We start from the raw sequence: 24,651 nt of genomic DNA, 5'->3' as shown, positions 1-24,651 counted from the left end.
CTCCTTTGAATATTATATCATGTTATAAACTGTGAAACTCCCATTACTTAAAAAAAATAATCATACAGGGCGGGGGCTCTCAGAAATCCATTAAGCGCAGGCCAAGGTGACAGGATGAAAGCTGGGTTCACAATGAATTCAAGGACCATAAAGAAGCCCAAATGGTCTTTAAATCAGAATACAATTCTGCCCAGGATGAGCACATTTGATGCTCAAATGATGGCAACAGGATGCTGATGGCAAACACATTAAATGGATTTTGTGGACTCTATATATGCTTGAGTGAGGAAAGAACATCTGTCTCTACTGCTGTTTTGAAAGGGTGCTTGGAAGCCGGGTTAAGCACAACCACAGCCAAGAAGTAACCCTGACTCATGTAACTTCACAGAACCTTATATTTCTTGGACCCCTTGTAGGAAAGCCAGTCTTAAGTACAGCACTTGAAAACTTGAAAAGTATGAATTGCACCTTGATGAATTGTAATGGGTATGAGTTACTCGTGCGTAAACTGGTGCCCTTTTCGGCTAATTTGCCTTGTTAAAACTTTCTGACTGCACAGCCCCTTCTCATGGTAGCTGCCTCTGTCACTGGCAGAATCCGTCAGTGGGCGTTTCTTGAACCTCTTCCAACATAAAAGTTGTTTGACACCCAGTCTCCTCCTCCTCTCACTGCGCGGGAGTCTTCTGCGCAGGGAAGGCGTGGGTAGCGGAGGACCTGGGCTCTCCTCACTGATGTCCAGTGAAGAGTCCTGGAGCCCTCTCTCCACTTCCCCCGTCTGTCTCCCTTTATTCCCGGTGTTGCGCTGATTGGCTTCCCCCTCTACTGAGCTGTTTCTCCCCCTGCTGCTGGGTCCTTCGCCAGCATGATCTGGGAGCCTCCCCTTCGCCTCTCGCTCCGATGTCAGTTCCCTGACACTACAATTCACTCGGCTTGCTTAAGCGTGGCAAGAGATAATAAGGGCACAGCCTTTTTTGTGCCGGAAGTTTTCAAAATGGAGACGCAAGAGTTGAACATCCCCTCCTTGTAATTTGCAAAGTTGATCTCACGTTGCCAGCCACGGGTCTGTTAATAAATTCTTCTCCCCTTGCTGAAATGTGAAACAGTAAATCCCAGCATTCTAACCATGCCACAGAGGTGGAGATGAGCTCTGTCTCCAGCAGCAAATAAACAGAATGAGTAACCACCGAAACAAAAGACAAATAAAGGAAGAAGAAAAAATAGAAAAAGGAACAAATCACAGCACATCCAGATGGCATGAAATGGAGACAATGTCTGCAGCTAGCAAAAGAAATTGTTCCTTTTCTGTGTCCCCTGTGTTGTTGTCAGTGATGTGGAAAGCCACTTTTAAAAGTGTTGATACTGTCGAAATGAGCAGCAGCAGATGCTGCAGTGAAAACTGGCGCTCACAGCTGGTTCCTCCTCATCCCAGGCTGTGATAACAACTGGCTGTTCGATATCTGAGCCATCCTCCTGCAGCTCCCCTTCAAGCTACCCCTAATCTCAGGGCTGTGTGGGAAAGATCCTTAAAGTGTAACTCGGCCTCATCATTCAATTTCCCACAGCATGGCCATAGACTCGAAACGTGAAGCTTGCTCTGTGTTATTCTGTGAGCCAGTTGCTCCTTTACATACTACAAAGTGTTCCTCTTCTTATCTTCTAGGTGCTGAGGGGCATATGCTTAGGAAAAACTAATGGCAGTCCTACTAATCATACTTTCTGCTTTCCACCAAAGCATGGTGGGCGGCTCTGAAATACTGGTTAAAGATTTCTGAATTTGGCCTGGGGAAGGGATTACTTTTACATTTAACCAGGGAGAAGTCTATCAGCTCATGGTTGAAAACTATGGCCCAAAAAGTCTCCTCAATTGGAGTTTCATCATCCTTTTTACATCATCTGGGTTATGATATTGCCTTAAATCCTTGAGGCAGAGGTTATGGGATATTGCATCTTCGCTCTCAATCCATGCAACTTGTGAACTGTTTGTGTCTGGAATTCAATATGGGCATGATTTTCAATTACCCTTGTATCTTATGAATCTGTCAGTACCCTATTATTGTTGACTGTTTGCCAAAGCCAGATTAAATGTACTTCCATCTGTAGTTCTAAACGGCAGACTGACCGGCATACCCTATCAGAATAGACTCTGTTTATGTTCTTAGGCTGTCGGTTGTAAGAAGCATATCTTTCTACACTGTGGGGTGTATAAACAAACCAGGAATCAATTAATTAAACCCTTATTTGTTAATTAACCTGGAAACTCTGAAACTTTCCATGTCAAGTATCTTCTCAAAGGTAAGTCAAATGATATTACCCTGGCTGTGGCAAAATTTCTCTCGAAGATAATAAGAAATAGAAATCTGCATTCTCTTCATAAAACCTAGTGACTGCCTTGGTATCATTTCCTTGTATCTCTGATGCATTTTGCTTTCAAAACTGTTTTTGTGGGTCTTTGGACCACAGTAAAGAATGTTTGATACAAACAGTGGGGCAAATGGGGAATATTCAGAGTGCTTAGAGGATGAAATGACCAAGGTACCTAGCCATCTTGTCTCTCCTCGCTCAGTCCTGAACTGTTTTGTTTTATAACAGCATTGGGTTAATTGAGTCATCACCATCAATTTAATATTGGCTGGGTGAGGACTGCAGGGCCTGCTCCCTTCCAGGGCCTTTTCCAACTGGCCCAGGGGGCGTGGCCCAGGCCCTTTCTCCCAGCTATAAAGGGACTCCTGTTGCAGGGAAGCCTCGGACCATCGGCTGGGTGAGGACTGCAGGGCCTGCTCCCTTCCAGGGCCTTTTCCAACTGGCCCAGGGGGCGTGACCCAGGCCCTTTCTCCCAGCTATAAAGGGACTCCTGCTGCAGGGAAGCCTCGGACCATCGGCTGGGTGAGGACTGCAGGGCCTGCTCCCTTCCAGGGCCTTTTCCAACTGGCCCAGGGGGCGTGGCCCAGGCCCTTTCTCCCAGCTATAAAGGGACTCCTGCTGCAGGGAAGCCTCGGACCATCTGCTGGGTGAGGACTGCAGGGCCTGCTCCCTTCCAGGGCCTTCTCCAACTGGCCCAGGGGGCGTGGCCCAGGCCCTTATTTGGAACAAACTTTTGGGGAAGCTGGGAAGTGTTTTGCAATTGCTTCCCTGTTCCAATGTGTTTTAAAATGTCCTCAAGCAGTCGGTGGCAATTTAAATTTGTATTTCTTTCCCCCCCCCTTTTTTTCTCTTGTTGGGGGTGGGTGGGTGTAATGGATATTTGGTTGGGGATTAATTTTAGTATAATTGTTCTGTTTTTGTTTTCTGTTGTTTTATTGGTTCTGTATAGTTTGTGTTTTGTTTTTAAGGGGTGGGATCAGGGCTGCCTGGGAGTGAGGCCCCAGCCAACACGATGGCTGGGACAAGTTCCACAGGGGGGGAAGCACTGGGACATCCGATCTCGGTGATCATGGGCAGGAGGCGGAGTTACGCTAAGACCAGACCATGTCATTACCGAGGAGGCAGGTTTAGTCGTTGTTTGAAGACTATCCCTGCCTCCGGGTCTGGCCTTGACCAGATGGATACTGGAATCAACAGGGGAAACCCACATAACCTGAAGGTGTTGCTGTGTAATGCCAGGTCAATGATGAATAAAACCACTGCCATCCACGACCTGATTGTGGATGGAGGATTTGACCTGGCTTGTGTGACAGAGACCTGGTTGAATGAGGCAGATGGGCCTGTCCTTGCTGCCGCTTGCCCACCAGGTTTCTCTTACGCACAGCAACCCAGGTCATGTGGGCGGGGAGGGGGGGTTGCAGTGATTTTTAGGAAGTCATTAGTTTGCATCAGGCGTCCTACTGGGAAGACCCAGTTTTCTGAGTGCATGTTCTGGAAGTTGGGCAATAGGGGCAGTACAGGATTCCTACTGGTGTACCGACCTCCCCGCTGCACCAAGGATTCCCTGTCCGAGCTGCTTCAGGTCGTGGCGGATGTTCTCCTGGAGACACCTAATTTGGTTGTCCTAGGGGATTTTAACATCCACGCCGACACAACCTTACAAGGGGCCACTCGGGACTTCGTGGAAAGCATGGCCTCCATGGGGCTGTCCCTGAATAAGTTGGGCCCAACTCATAGTCATGGACATGCCTTAGACCTGGTATTTACCTCTAGTGACGTGGGTGATCTGACACTAAGTAAAAGTGAAACCAAAGAAGTGCCATGGTCAGATCACTTCCTGGTGCAACTGGACTTCTCCGCGACCCTTCCCCTCTGCAGGGAGGTGGGACCAATTCGGATGGTCCGCCCCCGCCACTTAATGGATCCAAATGGTTTCCAGAGAGTGGTAGGGGATGCTTTATCCCATGTTGATGGCCTTTCAGCTGATTCCCTGGTGGCCCGCTGGAATGCGGAGTTAACCAGGGCTATCGACTGTCTGGCTCCGAAGCGGCCTCTCCGATTGCATGGAGCCCGGACAGCCCCGTGGTTTTCTTCGGAGCTGAGGGTGATGAAACAATCGCTGAGACGGCTAGAGCGTCGGTGGCAGAAAACTCACTCCGAATCTGACCGGACACAGGTTAGAGCTCAACTTCGAGCCTACCAAGTGGCGATAGCGACGGCGAAGAAGACTTTCTTCACCGCCTCTATTGCATCTGCAGAAAATAGTAGCAGGAGACTCTTTCAGGTGGTCCGCAATTTAACGGAACCACCTTTACCACCGGGGCCTTGTAAAGACCCCAAGATCTCCTGCAACGATTTTGCAAAGTTTTTTGCAGATAAAATCACTCATATTCGGAAGGAGGTAGACACCACCGTGGGAGCAGGGCTGGGGCGGGAGAGTGCTGGAGCTCTGTCTGGTCAAGTTGCATGGAATCAATTTCAATCTGTTACCCCCGAGGATGTGGACAGGCTGCTTGGACGCGTGAAACCAACCACCTGTCTCCTTGATCCTTGCCCATCCTGGCTAATAAAAGCAAGCCGGGAAGGGTTGGGCGATGGGCTCTGCGGGGTGGTGAATGCTTCCCTCTGTGAGGGAACATTCCCAGATCCGCTGAAAGAGGCGGTCATTAAACCGCTTCTTAAAAAACCATCTTTAGACCCGGCCAGTATGGCCAACTATCGCCCAGTCTCAAATCTTCCATTCTTGGGCAAGGTGATTGAGCGTGTGGTTGCTGAACAACTCCAGGCACGCCTGGAGGATGCGGACCATTTGGATCCCTTCCAATCAGGGTCCAGGCCTCATCATGGGACTGAAACTGCCTTGGTCGCACTGGTTGATGATCTCCGGCGAGCTAGGGGCAAAGGTGAGAGTTGTTTCCTGGTTCTGCTGGATCTCTCAGCGGCCTTTGATACAATCGTCCATAACATCCTTCTGGACCGTCTAAAGGGGTTGGGAGCTGGGGGCACTGTTATACAGTGGTTTCGCTCCTTCCTCCTGGGCCGTGTTCAGAAAGTGGTGGGGGGGGATGAATGTTCAGACCCTTGGGCCCTCACTTGTGGGGTGCCTCAGGGTTCCGTCCTCTCCCCCATGCTTTTTAGCATCTATATGAAGCCGCTGGGAGAGATCATCAGGGGGTTTGGACTGGGTGTCCATCAATATGCAGATGATACCCAGCTCTACCTTTCTTTCAAATCAGAACCAGTGAAGGTGGTGAAGGTCCTGTGTGAGTGCCTGGAGGCGGTTGGAGGATGGATGGCGGCTAATGGATTGAAGTTGAATCCTGACAAGACAGAAGTACTGTTTTCGGGGGACGGGGGCGGGCTGGTGTGGAGGACTCCCTGGTCCTGAATAGGGTAACTGTGCCCCTGAAGGACCAGGTGCGTAGCCTGGGAGTCATTTTGGACTCACAGCTGTCCATGGAGGCGCAGGTCAATTCTGTATCCAGGGCAGCTGTCTACCAACTCCACCTGGTACGCAGGCTGAGACCCTACCTGCCCGCGGACTGTCTGGCCAGAGTGGTGCATGCTCTAGTTATCTCCCGCTTGGACTACTGCAATGCGCTCTACGTGGGGCTACCTTTGAAGGTGACTCGGAAACTATAGCTAATCCAGAATGCGGCAGCTAGACTGGTGACTGGGGGCGGCCGCCGAGACCACATAACACCGGTCTTGAAAGACCTACATTGGCTCCCAGTACGTTTCCGAGCACAATTCAAAGTGCTGGTGTTGACCTTTAAAGCCCTAAACGGCTTCGGCCCAGTATACCTGAAGGAGCGTCTCCACCCCCATCGTTCTGCCCGGACACTGAGGTCCAGCGCCGAGGGCCTTCTGGCGGTTCCCTCATTGCGAGAAGCGAAGCTACAGGGAACCAGGCAGAGGGCCTTTTCGGTGGTGGCGCCCGCCCTGTGGAATGCCCTCCCATCGGATGTCAAGGTGATGGACAACTACCTGACATTCAGAAGAAATCTTAAGGCGGCCCTATTCAGGGAAGCTTTTAATGTATGGTATTTTAGTGTTTTTTGGTTTCTGTGGAAGCCGCCCAGAGTGGCTGGGGAAACCCAGCCAGATGGGCGTGGTACAAATAATAAATTATTATTATTATTATTATTATATAGCACTGAAATTGTAAAGTTGTCTCACAAGTGGTTTACAAGTATAAAACCAACTGTCATTACATGGAAAACTCTTTCTTCAGCGCTGAAAGTTGTGGTCAATTGATAGTTATGTTACATGTCATGAAATGTGCCCAGAGGCAACCCAACATGCCCAATGAAGAAAATATGGAGCAGTAAAGTGGTAGGAAGAAGTTGGGGGAAGTTGTGGTTATATTTGAACAAGTATATGGGCATTTAGATATGAGCATTTTTCTAGAGAAGGTGGGCTTTGGAGCTGTGCTCACATCATTCAATCATTATTTTACATCTTGGTCACTATACGACCCACAACAAAGACAGACCCAGTGGGCTTTTGTGTTGGACTGTTCCAGGAAGATTGTATAAATCAACCTTTCCGTTAGCCAAACGCCAATCTTTGTTTTGTGGAAAGTTGATTGGGTTTTTTCTTTCTCATTAAATGTTCAGTGCTGGATTTTATAAGAAGTCTTCTTCAACTCCTCATAATCATTTATATTCATGATTACAATAATGCAAAGCTTTTTCAATGAGGTGGCATTTTGCAAAAGATTGGTTGCAGCACAAAGCTTTGAGATCCTTAGATGAAAGTTTCTGTGCAGATGCCCAAATCTATCTTTTCTTGGGACATCCATGTATATTAGCATCCCTCAACCTAGTGCTCTCTAGATGTTTTGAACTGCATCAGCGGTCCCAGGCAGCAGTTAGAAATGATGGGAGTTGTAGTCCAAAACATCTGGGGAGCCCCAGAATGTTCACAGGGTGTATTATTTATTATTAAAAAAATGGAAGATTTACTTAAACCATGGGCAGCAAACCTGTAACACAGATGCAGCAAGTGACAAAGGTACCTGAGATGTGTGGGGCACTAACTGAGGAGCAACAGTCTCTCCAGATACTGTCTCATGCTGTACTGATACCTGTTCTCCAGTTCAGCAGACTAGAGACACTATCTTAAGGCATCAGGGAAGATTGTATTAAAATGGCACTATTTCAAATGGGATCGAACTTGTCTACACTTGCTAAAAAGGTTGATGATCACTGACTTATACCTTAGTCATCTAGACGGTTGTTGGCATTAATAGTAGTAACTGAATGAGTGAGCATGCCTGTTATATTGTGCCCTTACACAGAACCACTAGGTATACTTCCCTAATAAAGACTAGATAAGAGCCACAATAAATCATTGGTCATCATCTGAACTGGGCATGCTTAAATGAGATCTCTGTCATGGGCGAGTGAACACCAGACTTACCTTATGAAATGGCAAACATTCTGTTTTTTCATTTCTGTTCCTGGACTTCAGATCAAAGTTATAAAGTGCTCTGCACAGGGGGAGTGGCTGTGGCAGCTGTTTGATAACTTGCACTGAGTTTGTTGGGAAAACGCCACTGACCCCATTGATCTCTCCTAGGTACCAGTTTTCATCCAGCTGACGGTGCAATATAATGGTGTCACCTTTGTTGAACCTCAGTTCTCCGGGGTTGTGCCCTCTGTAGCTGTACAAGGCTTTCGCCTGGGGAACCTTCAAATAAAAGAAACAGAGAAGTGACATAGCTTGCAACAATCTTGAACCATGAGTGATTTGGGGCAGTTTATGTTGACTTCAAGATCATGACCAGTGTCATGGAAATGAAAACCATTTCTCCATGTCTTTAAAATGACAGGACCTAAAAAGCAGCAAGTCTCAATTCATATCAGTGTCCAATATGACTTCTACCAATGAGTAATGTCTATCCTTCTCAAGTGATTTCAAGGAGTTGAAATTTGTCTTGTGAACTTCAACACTTCTTCTGATCATAATTTGGGGTTTAACAAAACAGCTTTGTTTGCATCCCCCTATTTTGTTTTCCTTACTCTGTTTTTTTAAATAAAAATTAGAATCAGATGTTTTCTGATAATGCTTTATGAAAATCACGGCTTTCATCCTCACAGATCAGTGTGATGACAGCATAAGCAAGGTTGACTGTGCAACAAAAGGTATTCTGAGAACAAAATTCAAACTTTCTTGTTGCACAATCAAGTACATTAATAAAAAGACACTGCCTGTCTTTATATGACACACAACCCAGTCTAAGGGCTTATCCACACTTACCCCTCCTTGCTCTTTCCAGACATTGCCAATGATTTAAACCTCCATGTATGAGTACTTAAAGGTAAAGGTACCCCTGCCCATACGGGCCAGTCGTGTCCGACTCTAGGGTTGTGCGCCCATCTCACTTAAGAGGCCGGAGGCCAGCGCTGTCCGGAGACACTTCCGGGTCACGTGGCCAGCGTGACGAAGCTGCTCTGGCAAGCCAGCACCAGCGCAGCACACGGAAACACCGTTTACCTTTCCGCTATAAAGTGGTACCTATTTATCTACTTGCACTTAAGGGTGCTTTTGAACTGCTAGGTGGGCAGGAGCTGGGACCGAAAGATGGGAGCTCACCCCGCCATGGGGATTCGAACCGACGACCATGCGATCGGCAAGCCCTAGGCACTGAGGTTTTACCCACAGTGCCACCCACGTCCCTTACAACACTTACAACACTTTATTTATTTATTTTTGCTTTGGAGCTTTCCCCACAAAAACACGCTCTTTAAAGCTCAATCGGAGCAAACACCAATCTGTGGGAAACCCAAATTGTAGCTACAATTCAGCTTTAAAGAGTTTCTTTTGGGGGGGGGGAGTTTGGGGCAAAACAAACACACAAATGCTAGGACACAGAACATTAAAGCAGTTAAAGCACGGAAAGTTAAAGCCGTTTAGATCTCATTGATTTTCAGTGTATCAGACTGCAATATGTTTTATAATTCATAAGGGTGTTACTGTTGTTATTCCCTATAAAATCAAATGGTAAGAATTTACTGAAATCAGAAGAGTTAAGGCGTTTGCCTCTTTTCTTTTAAAAAAACCCCAACTTTTTTTTGCCAGCTTCCAAAGTAAAAATGACTGTTGGGTTGCAATATCTAATTTACTGATCTGAATCCTATTTTATCCACTCTGAAACTTTCAATTTACTATACAATAGACCGGATAATTTAGTCTGCTGGAGCAAACCCAGAGAGCTTCACTGGATTCATTGTCCCTGTTGCAGGTATGATCTGAGAGCAGCTGCGCAACCTACTGCTGCGCCACCGCCCCCTCCCAAAGAAGCATAGCAGAGATAAGGAGAAGGGTGCCGATTACTACACAACGGCTTCAAGTGTAGACCTCCCTGGGCCCATCAGGCAGGGAGCACAGGTATCTGCATCCACTCGAAAAATGAGGTTGCTCTGCTCCCAGTGCCAGGAAGTGATTGAACGATACAGTTGGATGGAAACGCCAGGCAGCACAAGAGACCTCATGAAAGTAAATGGACACGCTGTAGCTTCCTTTACACACCTCATACACAGTGTATTCCAAATCTATCCTGAAATTGATGGTGAAAATGTAAAATAGTTACAAAGTCAGAACAGCTGCATGGAGAGGACGACCCACAATGCACTGCTTTCCGGCGATAAAGAGGACGAGTGGGGACCAGCAGAAAATGATACAGTGTAGAGTGATTCCTGTTTGCTATTCCAGTTACTCCATTTCATTTCCTCTCCTCCCTCAGTTTTCAATCCCCCTTCATCAGTCAGCTAGCCATGACCATTGAACATGCTCAGTCTTTACTGGAATGGGTTATTTTTTGGTGTGTGTGTGCACCCTGATAGTTTTTTTTCCTTTTTTCAATACGTACTTCTGAAAACCTCAGTGTTCCCCAGAGTCTCATGATGCCTTCTACCAGTGCATGAGTAGTGCCATTCTGTCTATGCAATGTCAGGCACCTGGAGAATTGAGATTGCTATTAGAATGTAGGATAATTAGGCAAAAAAAAATAATTTTAAAAAATTGGTCCTTCTCTATCTGGACTTTATGATAAGTTCAAACTTGAGGTGGAAGCTATATCTGTTGGGGGCTGCTTAGCTGTTTAGCAGCCCATGCCAATTTCATTTCTACTCATTTCAAAATTATATTCCTTCCCATTTTTCATATTGTTCTGCACTGCTGTTGTTGTATTAAAAATATATATATATATATATATATATATATATATATATATATATATATATATATGTAGGTTTTGGTGTCTTCGGGTGTCTTCCCGTGTAAGAGTTGGGGTGTCTAGGCGACGTTTCGACGAGGTCTCACTCGTCATCTTCAGGCTGGTGCTTTCGGCTTCTAGTTACTAGAACAGAGCAGGATCTCAGTGTTTGAGTTCCTATAAATACTGTTGAGGGGGTGTGGTGTATGGCCTCCAACGTTCTGGGCAGATAGGAAGTTCCTAGGTTAATGTGCCTTTTCTTCTTTTGTTCATTAATTACTTGAGGGATATCTTGAGTGATTACTTGAGTGATATTCTGAGTACCACTTAGGAGGGTCATTAGGTGTGGATTAGTTGCTAAAGCTTTCGTGTCTTGACCTCTTGACCTTGTGAAGAGTTTTTCTGAGAAGATGGCTGTACTGCACTTAGTTGTGCTCTGGCTTGGCTTCGTGTATAGGGGCGAGCTGTGGTTTTGTGCCCTGTGCCAGCCAGATCTGTGTAGGGATTGCAGGGGGGTGCAGCATCCGGAGGTGCCACTATGGTTTGGCTACTGGATGGTGTCTGTAATTTATCTGTGGAGAGGGTCTGGGTTTGGGTCTGGTGTGGTTGATTGGAGATGGCGTTCTGTGTGCCTCTGGTTCTGGTGTCGGTTTTTGTGGGGAGGGCTAATTTCCAGATGTCTGGCAGGCGGGACGTCGAAACGTCGCCTAGACACCCCAACTCTTACACGGGAAGACACCCGAAGACACCAAAACCTACATTCCTGTACCCGTGAAAATCTACGAAAGCATATATATATATATATATATATATATGATGGAATCATAGAACTGTAGAGTTGGAAGGCATCCCAGGGGTCATTTAGTCCAGCCCCCTGCAGTGCAGGAATCTCAGCTAAAGCATCCATGACAGATGGCCACCCAACCTCTGCTTAAAAACCTCCAATGACCTTCATTGGTTGACACTGACTTTCCATGTATTTTTCACAATATGTATTTTTTTATGCATTCTGCCTTAAAATATTCTATGATTCTTTTGCACACATTTGATCCTAAAACATTTTTATATGTATTTTGGCATGCTTTTGGAACTGAGAGCTGTATTGCAAAATCTGGAGAAGTGTGAAAACTGAAGGCTAGCTGTGTTCCAATCTATGAGCAAGAATAGTCTGGGAAGCACGAATTAGGTAAAGTCACTTAAAAATGTGAAGAAAATAAAGCCATCAAGTATCCCTACTTTCATTTACCAAATTCTAGGGAAAATCATCTGGAAAAGGGTCCTTGCCACCCAACTTGTCATCTTCCCAGAGACATCTGGGCTGGCTGCTGCTGGAAAGTTTTCTTTTTGGTTTTCTTTAAATAGCCTCAGATCAGGCCTTGGGCTGTATATACACTATGCCTTTAAAGCACATTCAAAGCACATTCTTTCCTCCCAAAGAACTATGGGCACTATAGTCTACCCCTCACAGAGTTACAATTCCCAGCAACCCTTAACAAACTACAGTGGTACCTCAGGTTAAGAACTTAATTCATTCTGGAGGTCCGTTCTTAACCTGAAACTGTTCTTAACTTGAGGCACCACTTTAGCTAATGGGGCCTCCCACTGTCGCCGCCATGTGATTTCTGTTCTCATCCTGAAGAAAAGTTCTTAACCTGAGGTACTATTTCTGGGTTAGCGGAGTCTGTAACCTGAATCATCTGTAACCTGAGGTACCACTGTACAGCACCCATAATTCTTTGAGGGAAAGAACGTGCTTCAGATTTGAAGGTTTAATGTGCATGAAGCCAAAGACAGCAAAGCAATGAAGAAATGACTGGAAAGTAAGAAGTTGATAATGATGTTGTCTGGATTTCCTGGAGAGACCTGGTTTGAACAAAGACATTGGATTCTTATCCCATTATACATGACTAAGCCATTTCTCACCTTCTCACCCCTTGCCTTTTCCTGTAAGACCTATTACAGTCGTTAAGAGTCGTCAACAGGCTCATCTCAGCTATCTGCCAATCTCCCATTCCCACCACCCTTCTGAGTAATACCCCTCCCCACCTTCTCACTATATAGAAGGATCTGGCAACTTCTGTTTCAGTGTATCTGAAGAAGTGTGCATGCACACGAAAGCTCATACCAAGAACTAACTTAGTTGGTCTTTAAGGTGCTACTGGAAGGAATTTTTTTATTTTGACTATGGCAGACCAACACGGCTACCTATCTGTAACTGGATTTCCTGTGAAAAGGGAATGAAGAAAGGAGGGAGACATTGTGTTGGAAGCAGTCATGTTTGTTTGTTTTTTAACTTAGGTGGCACACCATTGGTCCTCTGGCTCCCATCACCCCATGATGGCTGGGATTGAAGAGAGGTGGAATCCAGAACATCTGGAAGGCACTAGGTTGGAAAAGATCCCGACTGAAAGCCTCTGAGTTCAAATGAATCCCTCCCAGGATGCAGATGGGAGCAAAGCATCCTAAATGCGCTGCAGTATCCAAGCACACATCCTTTCTTTCTTTACAAACGGAAAACCCCGAAGAGCCAAAGGTCAGCAACTGCCCCAGCTTAACCTGTTCATTTCTAGTCTAAAGACAATCCCTGCCAGTGGATTCCAGGTCTGTATTAAAATACAAGACACACACGATGCCTTCAACAGGCATTTTGAGCCCAAGTGGCATAGACTAAATATATAGTCAGCTCTACAAATGCCAAACTTCCCACCTCCCATGTTTTAGAGAACAGATTGATATTAACTGTTCATGCCAAAGACAGCAGATGCAAATGGCTTATGCTTTTTATAGCTCAACGTTAATTTCCAAAGCCCTTAAGCTTAACCCTCACCTTTCTCACATTTTGCAACTTGAGAGGAGAAATCCTATTTTGGGTATACATTAGTTGGCAGGGAAGCTAAAGCCAAGTATTACAATATGGTACGGTTATGCTCATTGTGCCTTCCGTAGGTTTCAAAACTATACTGCTGCCATCAGCAGAGAAACCCCAAAGTATGGAAAGGAAACAGAGTGCTCTACAATAAAGGGCTCCCCACACAAGGAGAAATCGAATGCTCATAGGCAGGGACTGCATGAATGATTTTGGAGAGACTGTTGCATTGTCATTTTTAGGCAAGAAAAGAGTTCCTTTTACTCTAATGAAGTCTCTGGCATTCCTTAAACATTTGGAGTCCAACAACTTCTGAAGGTCCACACACATACCCTACTGAGGTCAACAAGCCACACTCCTAGGAAAGTATGCAAAGGATTGCAGCCTTATGGCAGTTCTCACTTCTTCTTCTTCTTCTTCTTCTTCTTCTTCTTCTTCTTCTTCTTCTTCTTATTATTATTATTATTATTATTATTATTATTATTATTACCCCACCATCTGGCTGGGTTTCCCCAGCCACTCTGGGAGGCTTACAGCACATATAAAAACATAGTAAAACATCAAGCATTAAAAGCTTCCAAATACAGGGCTTCCTTCAAAGGTCTTCTAAAAGTTGTGTAGTTCTTTATCTCCTTGAAATCTGAAGGGAGGGAATTCCATTTGGAGGGGGACACTACCGAGAAGGCCCTTTTAATTTCCACCTAGCATTTCCTGTAGCAAATGCAATGTTTTGATTTACCGGTAATACCTTAGCGGCTTCCAGTCCCTGAGCTCCTGGTTGTGCTTCTCAATAGTTTGCCAGTACCACTGGAAACTGTAGTTTGGTTGATCTCATAGTTATCACTAGTATCACTACTGGGACAGGTGGGGGTGATGGATATTATTATTATTATTATTATTATTATTATTATTATTATTATTATTATTATTATTATTTCTATTTCTATACTGCTCTTCATCCAAGGATCACAGGGTGATTTACAATATAAAAACACAAAAATACATAACATAGTAACAAATAAAAACAATACAGTCTCCCACAGTTTCAAAGGTCATAGATGGTTTCATTAGCCAAAGGCCTGGGAGAATAGGAATGTTTTTGCTTGTGCCTAAAGATATGTATTCAATATTCATTGTTGCAGATGGATGAAGATTAATCAAAGTGATTAAAAAATAAATAAATCTGACTGTTCTTCCTTTTAAATATTACTAACTGCTCACACAATGATTCACTGTTTCCAAATTGCCCTCCCACCATCCAGTACCAGCACAGCCTGTCAAAACTGAAGCTGAGAGAACAGTTTTTAAAAATACAATTTCTTGAAAAATGCGGTATTGTACAGAACCAAATCAAATGTGCCCAGCAAACTTTGAATTTGATGGATTTTGTAAGTCTGCCAGTGCTATTAACGGCATAGTTTTCTTCATCCATGTCACCTGCGGATTTGATGGATGCTTTTGGATCGCATTTTGTAATTGTTGTTCCCTGCCTTGGGAATCGCTGCATTGAAAGGAAGATTATAAATTGCCTAAATAAAGAAAGTTGCAAAGTAATGAATTTTGCTTAGCCATACTAACTAACTGTGAGTGCTGCAAACTGCAAGGCATGTAGGAAGTGGCCTTATAATAACTCAGGCCATGTCTCCATCTAGTTCAGAATCATCTACACCTCTGCACTGACTGGCATTGGCTCTGCAGAACTTAAGGCAGGATTCTTTCAAATTCCCAACCAGAGATGCCAGGGACTCAGCACTGGACCCTGCAAAGCATGGGCTCTGCCACTGAGCTATGACTTTCCCCCAAATGTATAGCCCTCTCTTCTCTGCTCCAAGCATGAAAGGACTTGGTACCTTCTGTTTCTCATTGCACATATTTATCTTGGCAAAACCATGCAAGCTCCGAAGTGGTACCTGTTTTTTTTGTCAGGCAGCATGGAAATAATAGCCAAGGCTTAGTTCACACAATCAGTTAAATGAATTGTAAAGCTTGGCATGTCTTGCGTTGTCTTTATTTACCACCTAACTGCCTGGGAGAATGCAAGTGATCCATGACAGTTGATCTGAAACTGATTTTAGCTTTGTTTGCGCTGGCTTAAATCCACAGCCTGGTTGGCCATTAGATACACGTCGACACAAAAATCACCAACAAAATCTGCCCACAGCCAATACATTGCAGGGTGCAAGTGTAGCACCAGTCTCTGCATTAGGCCAGTAGCTTTTACACCAGATCATCTTATGCTGCACAATTCCTGACTGGTTAACTCCTAAACAAACAGTTGCTGGAGTGCAAGCCTGCTTAGGAACCATATCCCAGAAGCGCTCTTGAAGTTTGAGGAGCACGAGACAAAATTGGGTGAAGTATTTCATGTAATGCTTACCTTTGTACTGTAAGCATGTTTTTTTTAATACACATTTGCACACCCATCTCCATCCTCCACCCAGGCAAGTAACTATCATTGTCAGAGTTGAAGGGCACATTCCCATCCAAACAAAAAACACTCAAGGAATATGTGGAGAAAGATCAGTTACCTTAGGAGAGTGGGTGTGGCTGGGGAGGGGGTGTGGTCTGTGGAGGATCCAAAGGCCAGATACAGAGGTCTGTATACAAATTTAATATAATAATAATATGGAGGGGCCACATCTGGCTCCTGGGCTTGAGGTTCCCCACCCCTGGTGTAGAGACTAACAGTGTGGACTATAAACTTGGTACCTCTTTGGTTCAATTTCCAATTCATCTTTTAACCTGCCTTAGACTTAAGCATTGTTGGTAACATTTGAGCTTATATGTAATGGTGGAACAGCCAGACATTTAAGCTTCTGAGGTGTACAAATATCAGTGGAGCTTAAAAAAACATTCCAACACATCCTGTAATCCATTAATTTTTCATTCAAATCTGGATATTAAAAAAAATACCCACAACAACTATTTGTAAGAGTATCGCTGAAACAAGAATAGCTTTTACATTGTGTTCATTGTGGTATGTGAAAAAGCTTGTGTGTTACTATACAGCTGCAAAGGCAAGGAGTTTTCAATAGCTTATATGTATACTGCCTTGGAGGTTTTAAAAATCAAAATCTTCTTTCACTTCTTCTTAAAGGATTCCTGGGATAACAAGGCACTGCATGGCTAACATGGAGGTAGAAGCCCTGTTTCTGCTGGGCCCAATCCAAACCGTGTTTTTTTGTACCTCAAAGTATTTTAAAAGAAGGGATAGCACGCTAAACTGTTTCCCTGAGTTGTTTTTTTTTTTTTAAAAAAACTTTTAGATGTTTTAAACAATCCTCTGGTCCTACACTGGTGCTTCAAGTAAATTACTACCACTGCTTTATGCTGCTTTCAATGGAACAGCGTAGTTCTGGGTCTCAGATTCCGCTGTATATAATTCTTGTACTGTACACAAAGTTATACAAGAATTATGTGGCAGAATCTGAGAAATGGAACTGCTGGAGGGAAAGCAAAGCGATCGCTTCTTGGAACTTCCCAGGAAGCCAGAATTCAATTTCCTTTGCCAGCCCAATGACACCCCAACCTCCCTGAGGCTGATTAGAATCCTGCGATTCATTGCCGCCTTGTGTGTAACAAAACTGTCGCATACGTTTCTTCCTTAACAGAATGCCTCTGGGCGGGGGCAATCTGGAGCGGAGAAGCAGTCAGCTACATTACCCCTCTCACAGCTGCGCATTTTTATGCTGCGACACGCTCTCCTCGAGATTGTTCTTCTTCTCTCCTCTCCACCTCAGTGCTGGCATCCTTGTAGGAGTCAACAAACAGCCTTTGCAAGTAAATAGCCAAGCATGGAGACGGAAAGGACCCACAGCAAGGCATCACTGCTTTTGTCTTCTTTGTTGAAATGGTCACATCAAGGGTGAGAAACCAATGTCAGCCCAAGGGCCATGTTCCCTTTGGGAAGCCCCATGCCAGTGAAAGTGGGTGGAGACATGAATGTCCATTTTAGCTTTCTGCAGTGGGCTAGTCTTCACACACACTCACACATCCCTCTTGATCATCTATACAGCTAAGCAAGAAGCATGTCAAGTCCCACATCCCACCCATGCAAAAAATTCAAGGAGCTGGTAAAATATGTTAGGCAGGACTCTAGCTGGCTTTCACACACACCAGCACGACTTGGCAACAGCTTCCAAAGCTTGGCTGACCTCCCAAAACATCTGGAGGGCTGAGTTTGCCTATGCCTGGTGTATAGCGTATTAGTGGCGGATTTATACAGGACCATCTACACATAATTCCACCTTATTTGTTTTTTACTAGTCGCTGGGTTGATTTTGCTGCCCAGAAACCCTGAAAAGGCCCCGTGCTGAGCAGCACACAGGAATTAGGTCACAGCCTAAGTCACCAGCCAGCCAGCTAACTGTAATGTGCACAGCAATGTTTCTATTCCTCTGGGGCTGTTTTAATCCTTTGCCATCAAGTATTCAAGAAAAAGAAAAAATATCCACTATGACTGCGAGTATAGTGAGTGTTTTAAAAGAGTAGAGGGTAACTTAGGGCAGATTTTTTTTCAGATCACTTTATGTTACCTCTTTATATTTCACCCTTTAGCAACAAGCATCAAATCCTGCTCTACTCTCATAATGACGGCAGAAGAAAGAAACATTTACTTCTTATTGCAGGCAAACAAACAGGCTGGCTCTCTTTCAAAGCAGCAGAGACCATCCCCATATGCAGTGAAGTTTTAACCACACTCTGGACCGGGGGGGGGGGGACTTGAAAAAAAATATTATGGAGGGCCCAAGTAAGCCCCACCCTGCATAATCAATCACATGACAGGGTGCATGCACACCATTTGAATGGCAATGTCCATCAACTGGGGGGGGGCTGGCCCCTAGGAGTTGGCTCCCATGCTCTGGACCCAGACAGCCAGGTCCAAGAAAGACAGGGGTCAATAGGGCATGTGGCTGGACCTATAGCCACCAGACCTTGTCCACACCAGCTGATTGCATAAGCTGAAACCAAACTCACAACACATCCTTGATAGTGGCATTGGGTACTTCAACTGGAGCTGCAACGTGCAAAATCAAGATCATTCTGAAATCATGTGACTTTATCCACAAAGTGTGTAACCAGTTGGCCACAGTGGGTCTTTGAATACCCCAGAGCTCCACCCCCTCACAGTGGGAGTGGGCAACCTATTCCTATATTGCCCCTATTCTTAAAACATGCTGTCATTCTTTAAGTGGAGGGTGTGTGTTTTTATGCCACAAATTATAAAGCTAAATGGCCTTAGAATAAATGTTTATCCATCTTTTAAGGTCTACATTGATTCTGAGGAGATCTCCTTTGCCCTGAAATTCTTCCTCTTGCACAAAATGTAAATTTTAAGTAAATAATCCCATTAAATATTTTCACCTGCATAGCCTGCATTAATGAGACAAGGTAGTCACAGTCACCAGAAGCTGTTGCTGTATGTGCAGGAGTTTCTTACTTTTCCTCATTACTTTCAATGAAACTTTGGTTAATTGCTCACATTGACCTACTTTGCATTTATTTAATGGGAATGTGATGTACAGAAGCTTTTCTTTGAGCAACCAATTTGGTCACACACATTTGACTATTAACTGAACGCACACACTGCTTAATGAACATCCAACAAATAATTTTATAGGTTTTTTTTTAAAAAAATGATGTTCATGCTGATGCCACCATGCTAAGCAAATTGTACTGGTACATGTGACTTTGGACTTGAAACTTGTTTACGCCGCTGCAGCTGACCAACAGAACAAGCAACCTTTTTAGTGAACATCTCATTCTACTATAGCCCATTCAGCTTAAGCTCCACTATAGGGAAGCTTCCAGAAAGGTTTTCAATCTTTGTGGTGGTTTGGCTTATATAAAGAATTACGATTCTTGAGAAAACTCTTGAGCATAGTTGATTTCCCCCATTAGTGTTCTCCAATGACACTCAGAATTGCCGACCCAATTCTGAATGGAGCTGAGGGGAGTTCAGCCATCTCTATCTGAGAAAGAAAGATCTATAATGCTTGCTTGGGCTCCACTGAGGGACAATCCAGAACTAATTACATGGGTCTGTTTTTAAAGCAAGTTGATGGCAGAGGGGGAACTCATCAGTTTCCTGAGCAATGAGAAGTAGCAGTGCAGGATTTCCCCCCAGTTTGTTTTGGGATGAGAGAATGCTATAACCTTTAGAGCCCAAGCCAAAGACACACAGCCCTTATCTCTTTTCTTGAAGCCAAGTTCAGAATCCACAAACTTTCTTTTTCAGTCCCAACAGTGCATCACATCCCAGTTGCTTGGAGCAGATCCTGTGTACCAACGCTTGTTGCCCACAAAGGTTCAGTTCAGGAATGGCCAGTGTGGAGGGATGGAGACACTTACCTGGCCTCTTGGTACCAACATTGCTGCAGCTTACCAGGGGGAAGAGGGGAGGAGCAAGATGGCAGGCAGGTTGGCGTGGTGCAGGCACCCTGCTGGAGCCAATCCATTGCTCACACTGTTACATTTGCTCTGTGCCAAGCTCCCACTGCCTCACCCATCTGCCTCTCCCTACAGGGAAGCTACAGTGATTCTGGTGCCAGGAGACAAAGCCCTGTGGCATATACTCGGAGTCAAGAGTGGATTTCACGCTCTTTATTCAGCTCATAGTGGTGAGGAGGAATGGAAGTTCCCCCAGGATGTCTGCTTTATATACATTATTTACACAATGGGCCCTAAGTGATAGGCTAATGCCGGGATTCACCTGTAGGCCAATCAGGTTGTGGATTCACTTCCACCTGGAACTGGATTGGGTGGCTCCTGTGGACCACTCAGACTGCTGCATTCTGAATCCTATTGTTCTAGGACCCATCAGACTGCTGCATTTTGGATCCTATTCAACTCAGTACGTAACACCCTGTCACCCCTTCCTGCCAGCCACTCCTGGTATTGTTGTAAGGGAGAACAAAACAGAGGTATATAAAATTATGAGTGATGTGGAGAATGTGCATAGAGGGGAGTTTCTGTCCCATCCTGTCCCCCAGAATACTAGAACCAAAGAAGGCTCAATGAAGTTGAATGTTGATAGATTTAGCACAGACAGAAGAAGGTACTTCTTTGCATAGTTCAACCACTGAATTGACTCCCACATGATTTAGTAAAACCATTACATTAGCCTCTCAGTAATTAAAAAAAAACCATTTCATGCTAAATGTTCTCTGCATGTACTGGATCACACTCTTTGTCTTGTTAGTATGCCTTGATTATTTTAATTCTTTGCACGTGTCAGACATGATCTATCCTAAGCTGTCAACTCCTCAATGCTAAATGACAATGGATGACTTCTATCAAATACAGCCAAATAAGAAATACTGTTTCATGTCCATGGTCCTGTGCATATTAACTGTCAAAGTCAATTAAATGTTGTTTCTTGTCAAATATCAGGTGTTGTTACATATCAAATCAAAGTCTAATATTGAAATCAAATATCACTGTATGTTAAATACTGTGCTCAAATGTTTTAATAAACCAGAGAAGATTTAGTCAAGTGAATATCAGAATAAAAAATTGCAGAAGAGAATTTTTGAAAGGAACACTGGAGACAAATTCATTTCAGCTCAACTTTCAGCTCTATCGCTGGTGGTTTTAGGCTTTCCAAGGAAAACAAAAATAGATTTCTGGCCTCAGTTGAACGACGATGATGATCTAATATGCTAGATTTACCCATTGCATAAAATAGAGGGTGAGGAGGGGGCGGAATACATATTGTGTGAAGAAAGTTGTTCAGAGCTTCTCTTCAGAGCTCGAAGAAATGTGCACTGTGATTTTGCTTAATGAGCTAGTTGCAGCTTTTGTTGACATTATATTTATTATAAGATTCCCAGCTCATATTATTAGATTTATATAAAAAAGGAGGGGGGAGGGTCACTAAATTAAGAAAGAGGTATCATGGAACACCCTATTTGCAAAATTTTACAGTTCACTTTTGCAAGATTGAATATACTGCCTTTGGCTGTACTTGGGGGTTGATTTAAAACAAAAAATCCACCAGAAAAATGGTTATGTCCCTGTGGAGATGGCAGTATTGAGTCAGTGGCTCATGTGCTTCTGGCTTGCACTCTTTATAAAGATTTGAGGAGTGAGGTTGTCCATGCCGGGTTGCTCTACCATTGCTACTGTGTCCTTTCTTTTAGCGTATGAAGATGACAAGGTGACAGCAACAACTGCAATGCTTTTTCTTTTTTTTAAGCGGGTTAGCAGTTAGAGTAAGACCTACTATTTGATTATTGATGTAAACCCCCAAAATGTATTTTCTATAGTTAAGTTTTTACCTCTATCTTCAGTACATTTTATTTTATGTTATTGCTGTGACTAGTAGCTGATGCAAATAAAGATTCTTCTGGTTCTGATACATAAAGACATCTCATTGGCTAGATCATCCAACAGTTCACCCACAAAGGCTTGAGTCAGTGGAATGCATCAAGAAGAGGCTGCAGAAGAACGATTTAATGTAAAACCATTTATGAAAGGAACAAACCCTACAGGTGGTTGCTGCTTGCAATGGCCCTTCTTGTGATACTCAGCAATCTGAAGGAAGGGAATAAAGAACCCAAGCCAAATAGACAATGGTGAGTGGGGGAAATGCCACCATTTTCTTGCTTATCCAACCTATAATGTTTAACTCTTCGATGTAAGATTGACGTAAGAGAATTCTAATCTGGGCCACTTGAGATTTCAAGGGCAGCATATTTTTAAATGTTCCCTCAGATAACAAAATCCCCCTTGATATAGAAAAATTCTGATTGCAGTCCTATGGGAGGAGTTGTTCTGTGTGGACTGAAGAAGGACACTGACAAACTGGAACGTGTCCAGAGGAGGGCAACCAAAATGGTCAAAGGCCTGGAAACAATGCCTTATGAGGAACGGCTAAGGGAGCTGGGCATATTTAGCCTGGAGAAGAGGAGGTTAAGGGGTGATATGATAGCCATGTTCAAATATATAAAAGGATGTCACATAGAGGAGGGAGAAAGGTTGTTTTCTGCTGCTCCAGAGAAGCGGACACGGAGCAATAGATCCAAACTACAAGAAAGAAGATTCCACCTAAACATTAGGAAGAACTTCCTGACAGTAAGAGCTGTTTGACAGTGGAATTTGCTGCCAAGGAGTGTGGTGGAGTCTCCTCCTTTGGAGGTCTTTAAGCAGAGGCTTGACAACCATATGTCAGGAGTGCTCTGATGGTGTTTCCTGCTTGGCAGGGGGTTGGACTCGATGGCCCTTGTGGTCTATTCTAACTCTATGATTTTATGATTCTATGACTGGGAACTTTAAAAATCAATTTTCCCAAAGGAAGGGGAAAAAAAAGCCACCTTCTTCCAAGGTACTCTGTGAATAAAATGGTTTAATTTGGGATGTTTTGTTATAATGAGAGATAAGTCCAGTTGCAGAAAACTCTGGGCTTGTGACGCTCATCTTGCTTTACAGGCCGAGGGAGCTGGCGTTTGTCCGCAGGCAGTTTTTCTGGGTCATATGGCCAGAATGAATAAGCCACTTCTGGTGCAACGGAACACCGAAACCAGGGCAGTGCACGGAAACGCCATTTACCTTCCTGCCGGAGCGGTACCTATTTATCTACTTGCACTTTTTGGCATGCTTTCGAACTGCTAGGTTGGCAGGGGCTGGGACCGAGGAATGGGAGCTCACCCCATTGTGAGGATTCGAACCTCCAACCTTCTGATCGGCAAGCCCAAGAGGCTCAGTGGTTTAGACCACAGCATCACCTGCTTCCCTATAATGAGAGATAAAAAGGTAAAGGGCCCCTGACAGTTAAGTCCAGTCACGAATGACTCTGGGGTTGCGGCGCTCATCTTGCTTTACTGGCCGAGGGAGCCGGCATTGGTCCTCAGACAGTTTTTCTGGGTCATGTGGCCAGCATGACTAAGCCACTTCTGGCAAAACCAGAGCAGTGCACGGAAACAACGTTTACCTTCCCACTGGAGCGGTACCTATTTATCTACTTGCACTTTGATGTGCTTTGGAACTGTTAGGTTGAGAGATAGGGAGCATCAAAAGCTACCACTTGCTACCTTATCATTTTAGCTGGGGATGCCATGCCTTTGGTATTCAAAACATGTGCTCTACTTCTGGGTTTCAGTCCCTCTCTTCCCCAAGTATAAGCCAGAGGAGTCTGGTGCATCATCTGCTTGTGCTGGGAACAAGGCTGTTTAGCTTCGCCTGAAAGTTGGAGTCATGTGGTCAACCACCTGCAAGTCCAGCTCTTGCTCTTGTTGGTGGTTAATCCCATTGGGCAGGTATGTGCATTGCCTTGAAAGACAAGGTACATTTCACAGAAAGACAATTGACAAGGAAATAATAAAAAATTACCAGTCTCTGCAATCATACGTGGCAGCCATTAACAGTTCTTTGGAAGCCATAGATTGCACTTCCAGGATGAAAGGAGAGGTTGTTATTTACACAGTTTGTGTGATCAGCTTGCAAAACGCCCACATGTCTATTGTGGAGGAATGGTGCCATTTTATGGTAACTTCATTATAATTTCAGTTCTGTTTTTCTGCTTTTTAAGCAATTGAGATAACTTCAGTCTTGTCACCTAGAACAATACTGTCAAAAAGTGAACTTGTCATTTCAATCTTTTCCTATAATTATTTTCTGGGAATTCAAGACAGTTGGAGTTTCTTAACTTTCCTTTCTCCTCTTAGAAAAACTGCAGAGCTTCCCGCAAGCAAACGGTCCTTTTGCAGGTGTCTTCATGCAGTGCATCAATTATTTTTCGTATTCCTTTGGTTGATTTTAAATTTAAAGTTCATATTGATGAGAAGGCTAAGAAGAGGCACAAAGCAGTCAAGCAGATCCCTTTTACTGAGCTTTTTTCAATCAGTCTAGGTTTACAGTCATTCTATGGAGGCCTACGAAGTCGGAGACTCTAACTAAGGGCTTATCCATATTTACCCTTTGCCCTGCTGTTTCCAAGCACAGTTCTGTGTTTTCCTGGTTTGTGTCTGATGGCACTTACTATTTTTTCCTCCAGAGATTTACCTGTGAAAACATGCTCTTTAAAGCTGAAGCACAACAAATGGAAATTTGGGTTTTGAAGTGGATTGCCATTTGCTCCCATTCAGAGTGGGTTTTCATGGGGAAAGCTCTAGAGCAAGAAGAAGAAGAAGAAGAAGAGGAGCTTGAAAGCATGGACCATGCCTGGAAAGTGCAGAGGAAAGGTATACATGGATAAGCCCTAACA

At 44.2% G+C, this 24,651-nt stretch overlaps 1 protein-coding gene across 3 annotated transcripts in view; it reads right to left on the bottom strand.

Moving 5' to 3' along the window:
- Positions 1 to 24,651, bottom strand: part of SH3RF2 (SH3 domain containing ring finger 2) — an 87,245-nt gene that overhangs the window by 46,050 nt on the left and 16,544 nt on the right. For all 3 annotated transcript variants that reach the window (XM_081181024.1, XM_081181025.1, XM_081181023.1), the window contains one exon: positions 7,786 to 8,055. In XM_081181024.1, the coding sequence (XP_081037150.1) occupies positions 7,786 to 8,055 (270 nt within the window). The remainder of the gene's footprint in view (positions 1 to 7,785; positions 8,056 to 24,651) is intronic.

This window comes from Podarcis bocagei (genome assembly GCF_964188305.1).
Source record: "Podarcis bocagei genome assembly, chromosome: 2".
Lineage (NCBI taxonomy): Eukaryota > Metazoa > Chordata > Lepidosauria > Squamata > Lacertidae > Podarcis > Podarcis bocagei.
This window is presented reverse-complemented; position numbering and strand designations above follow the sequence as displayed.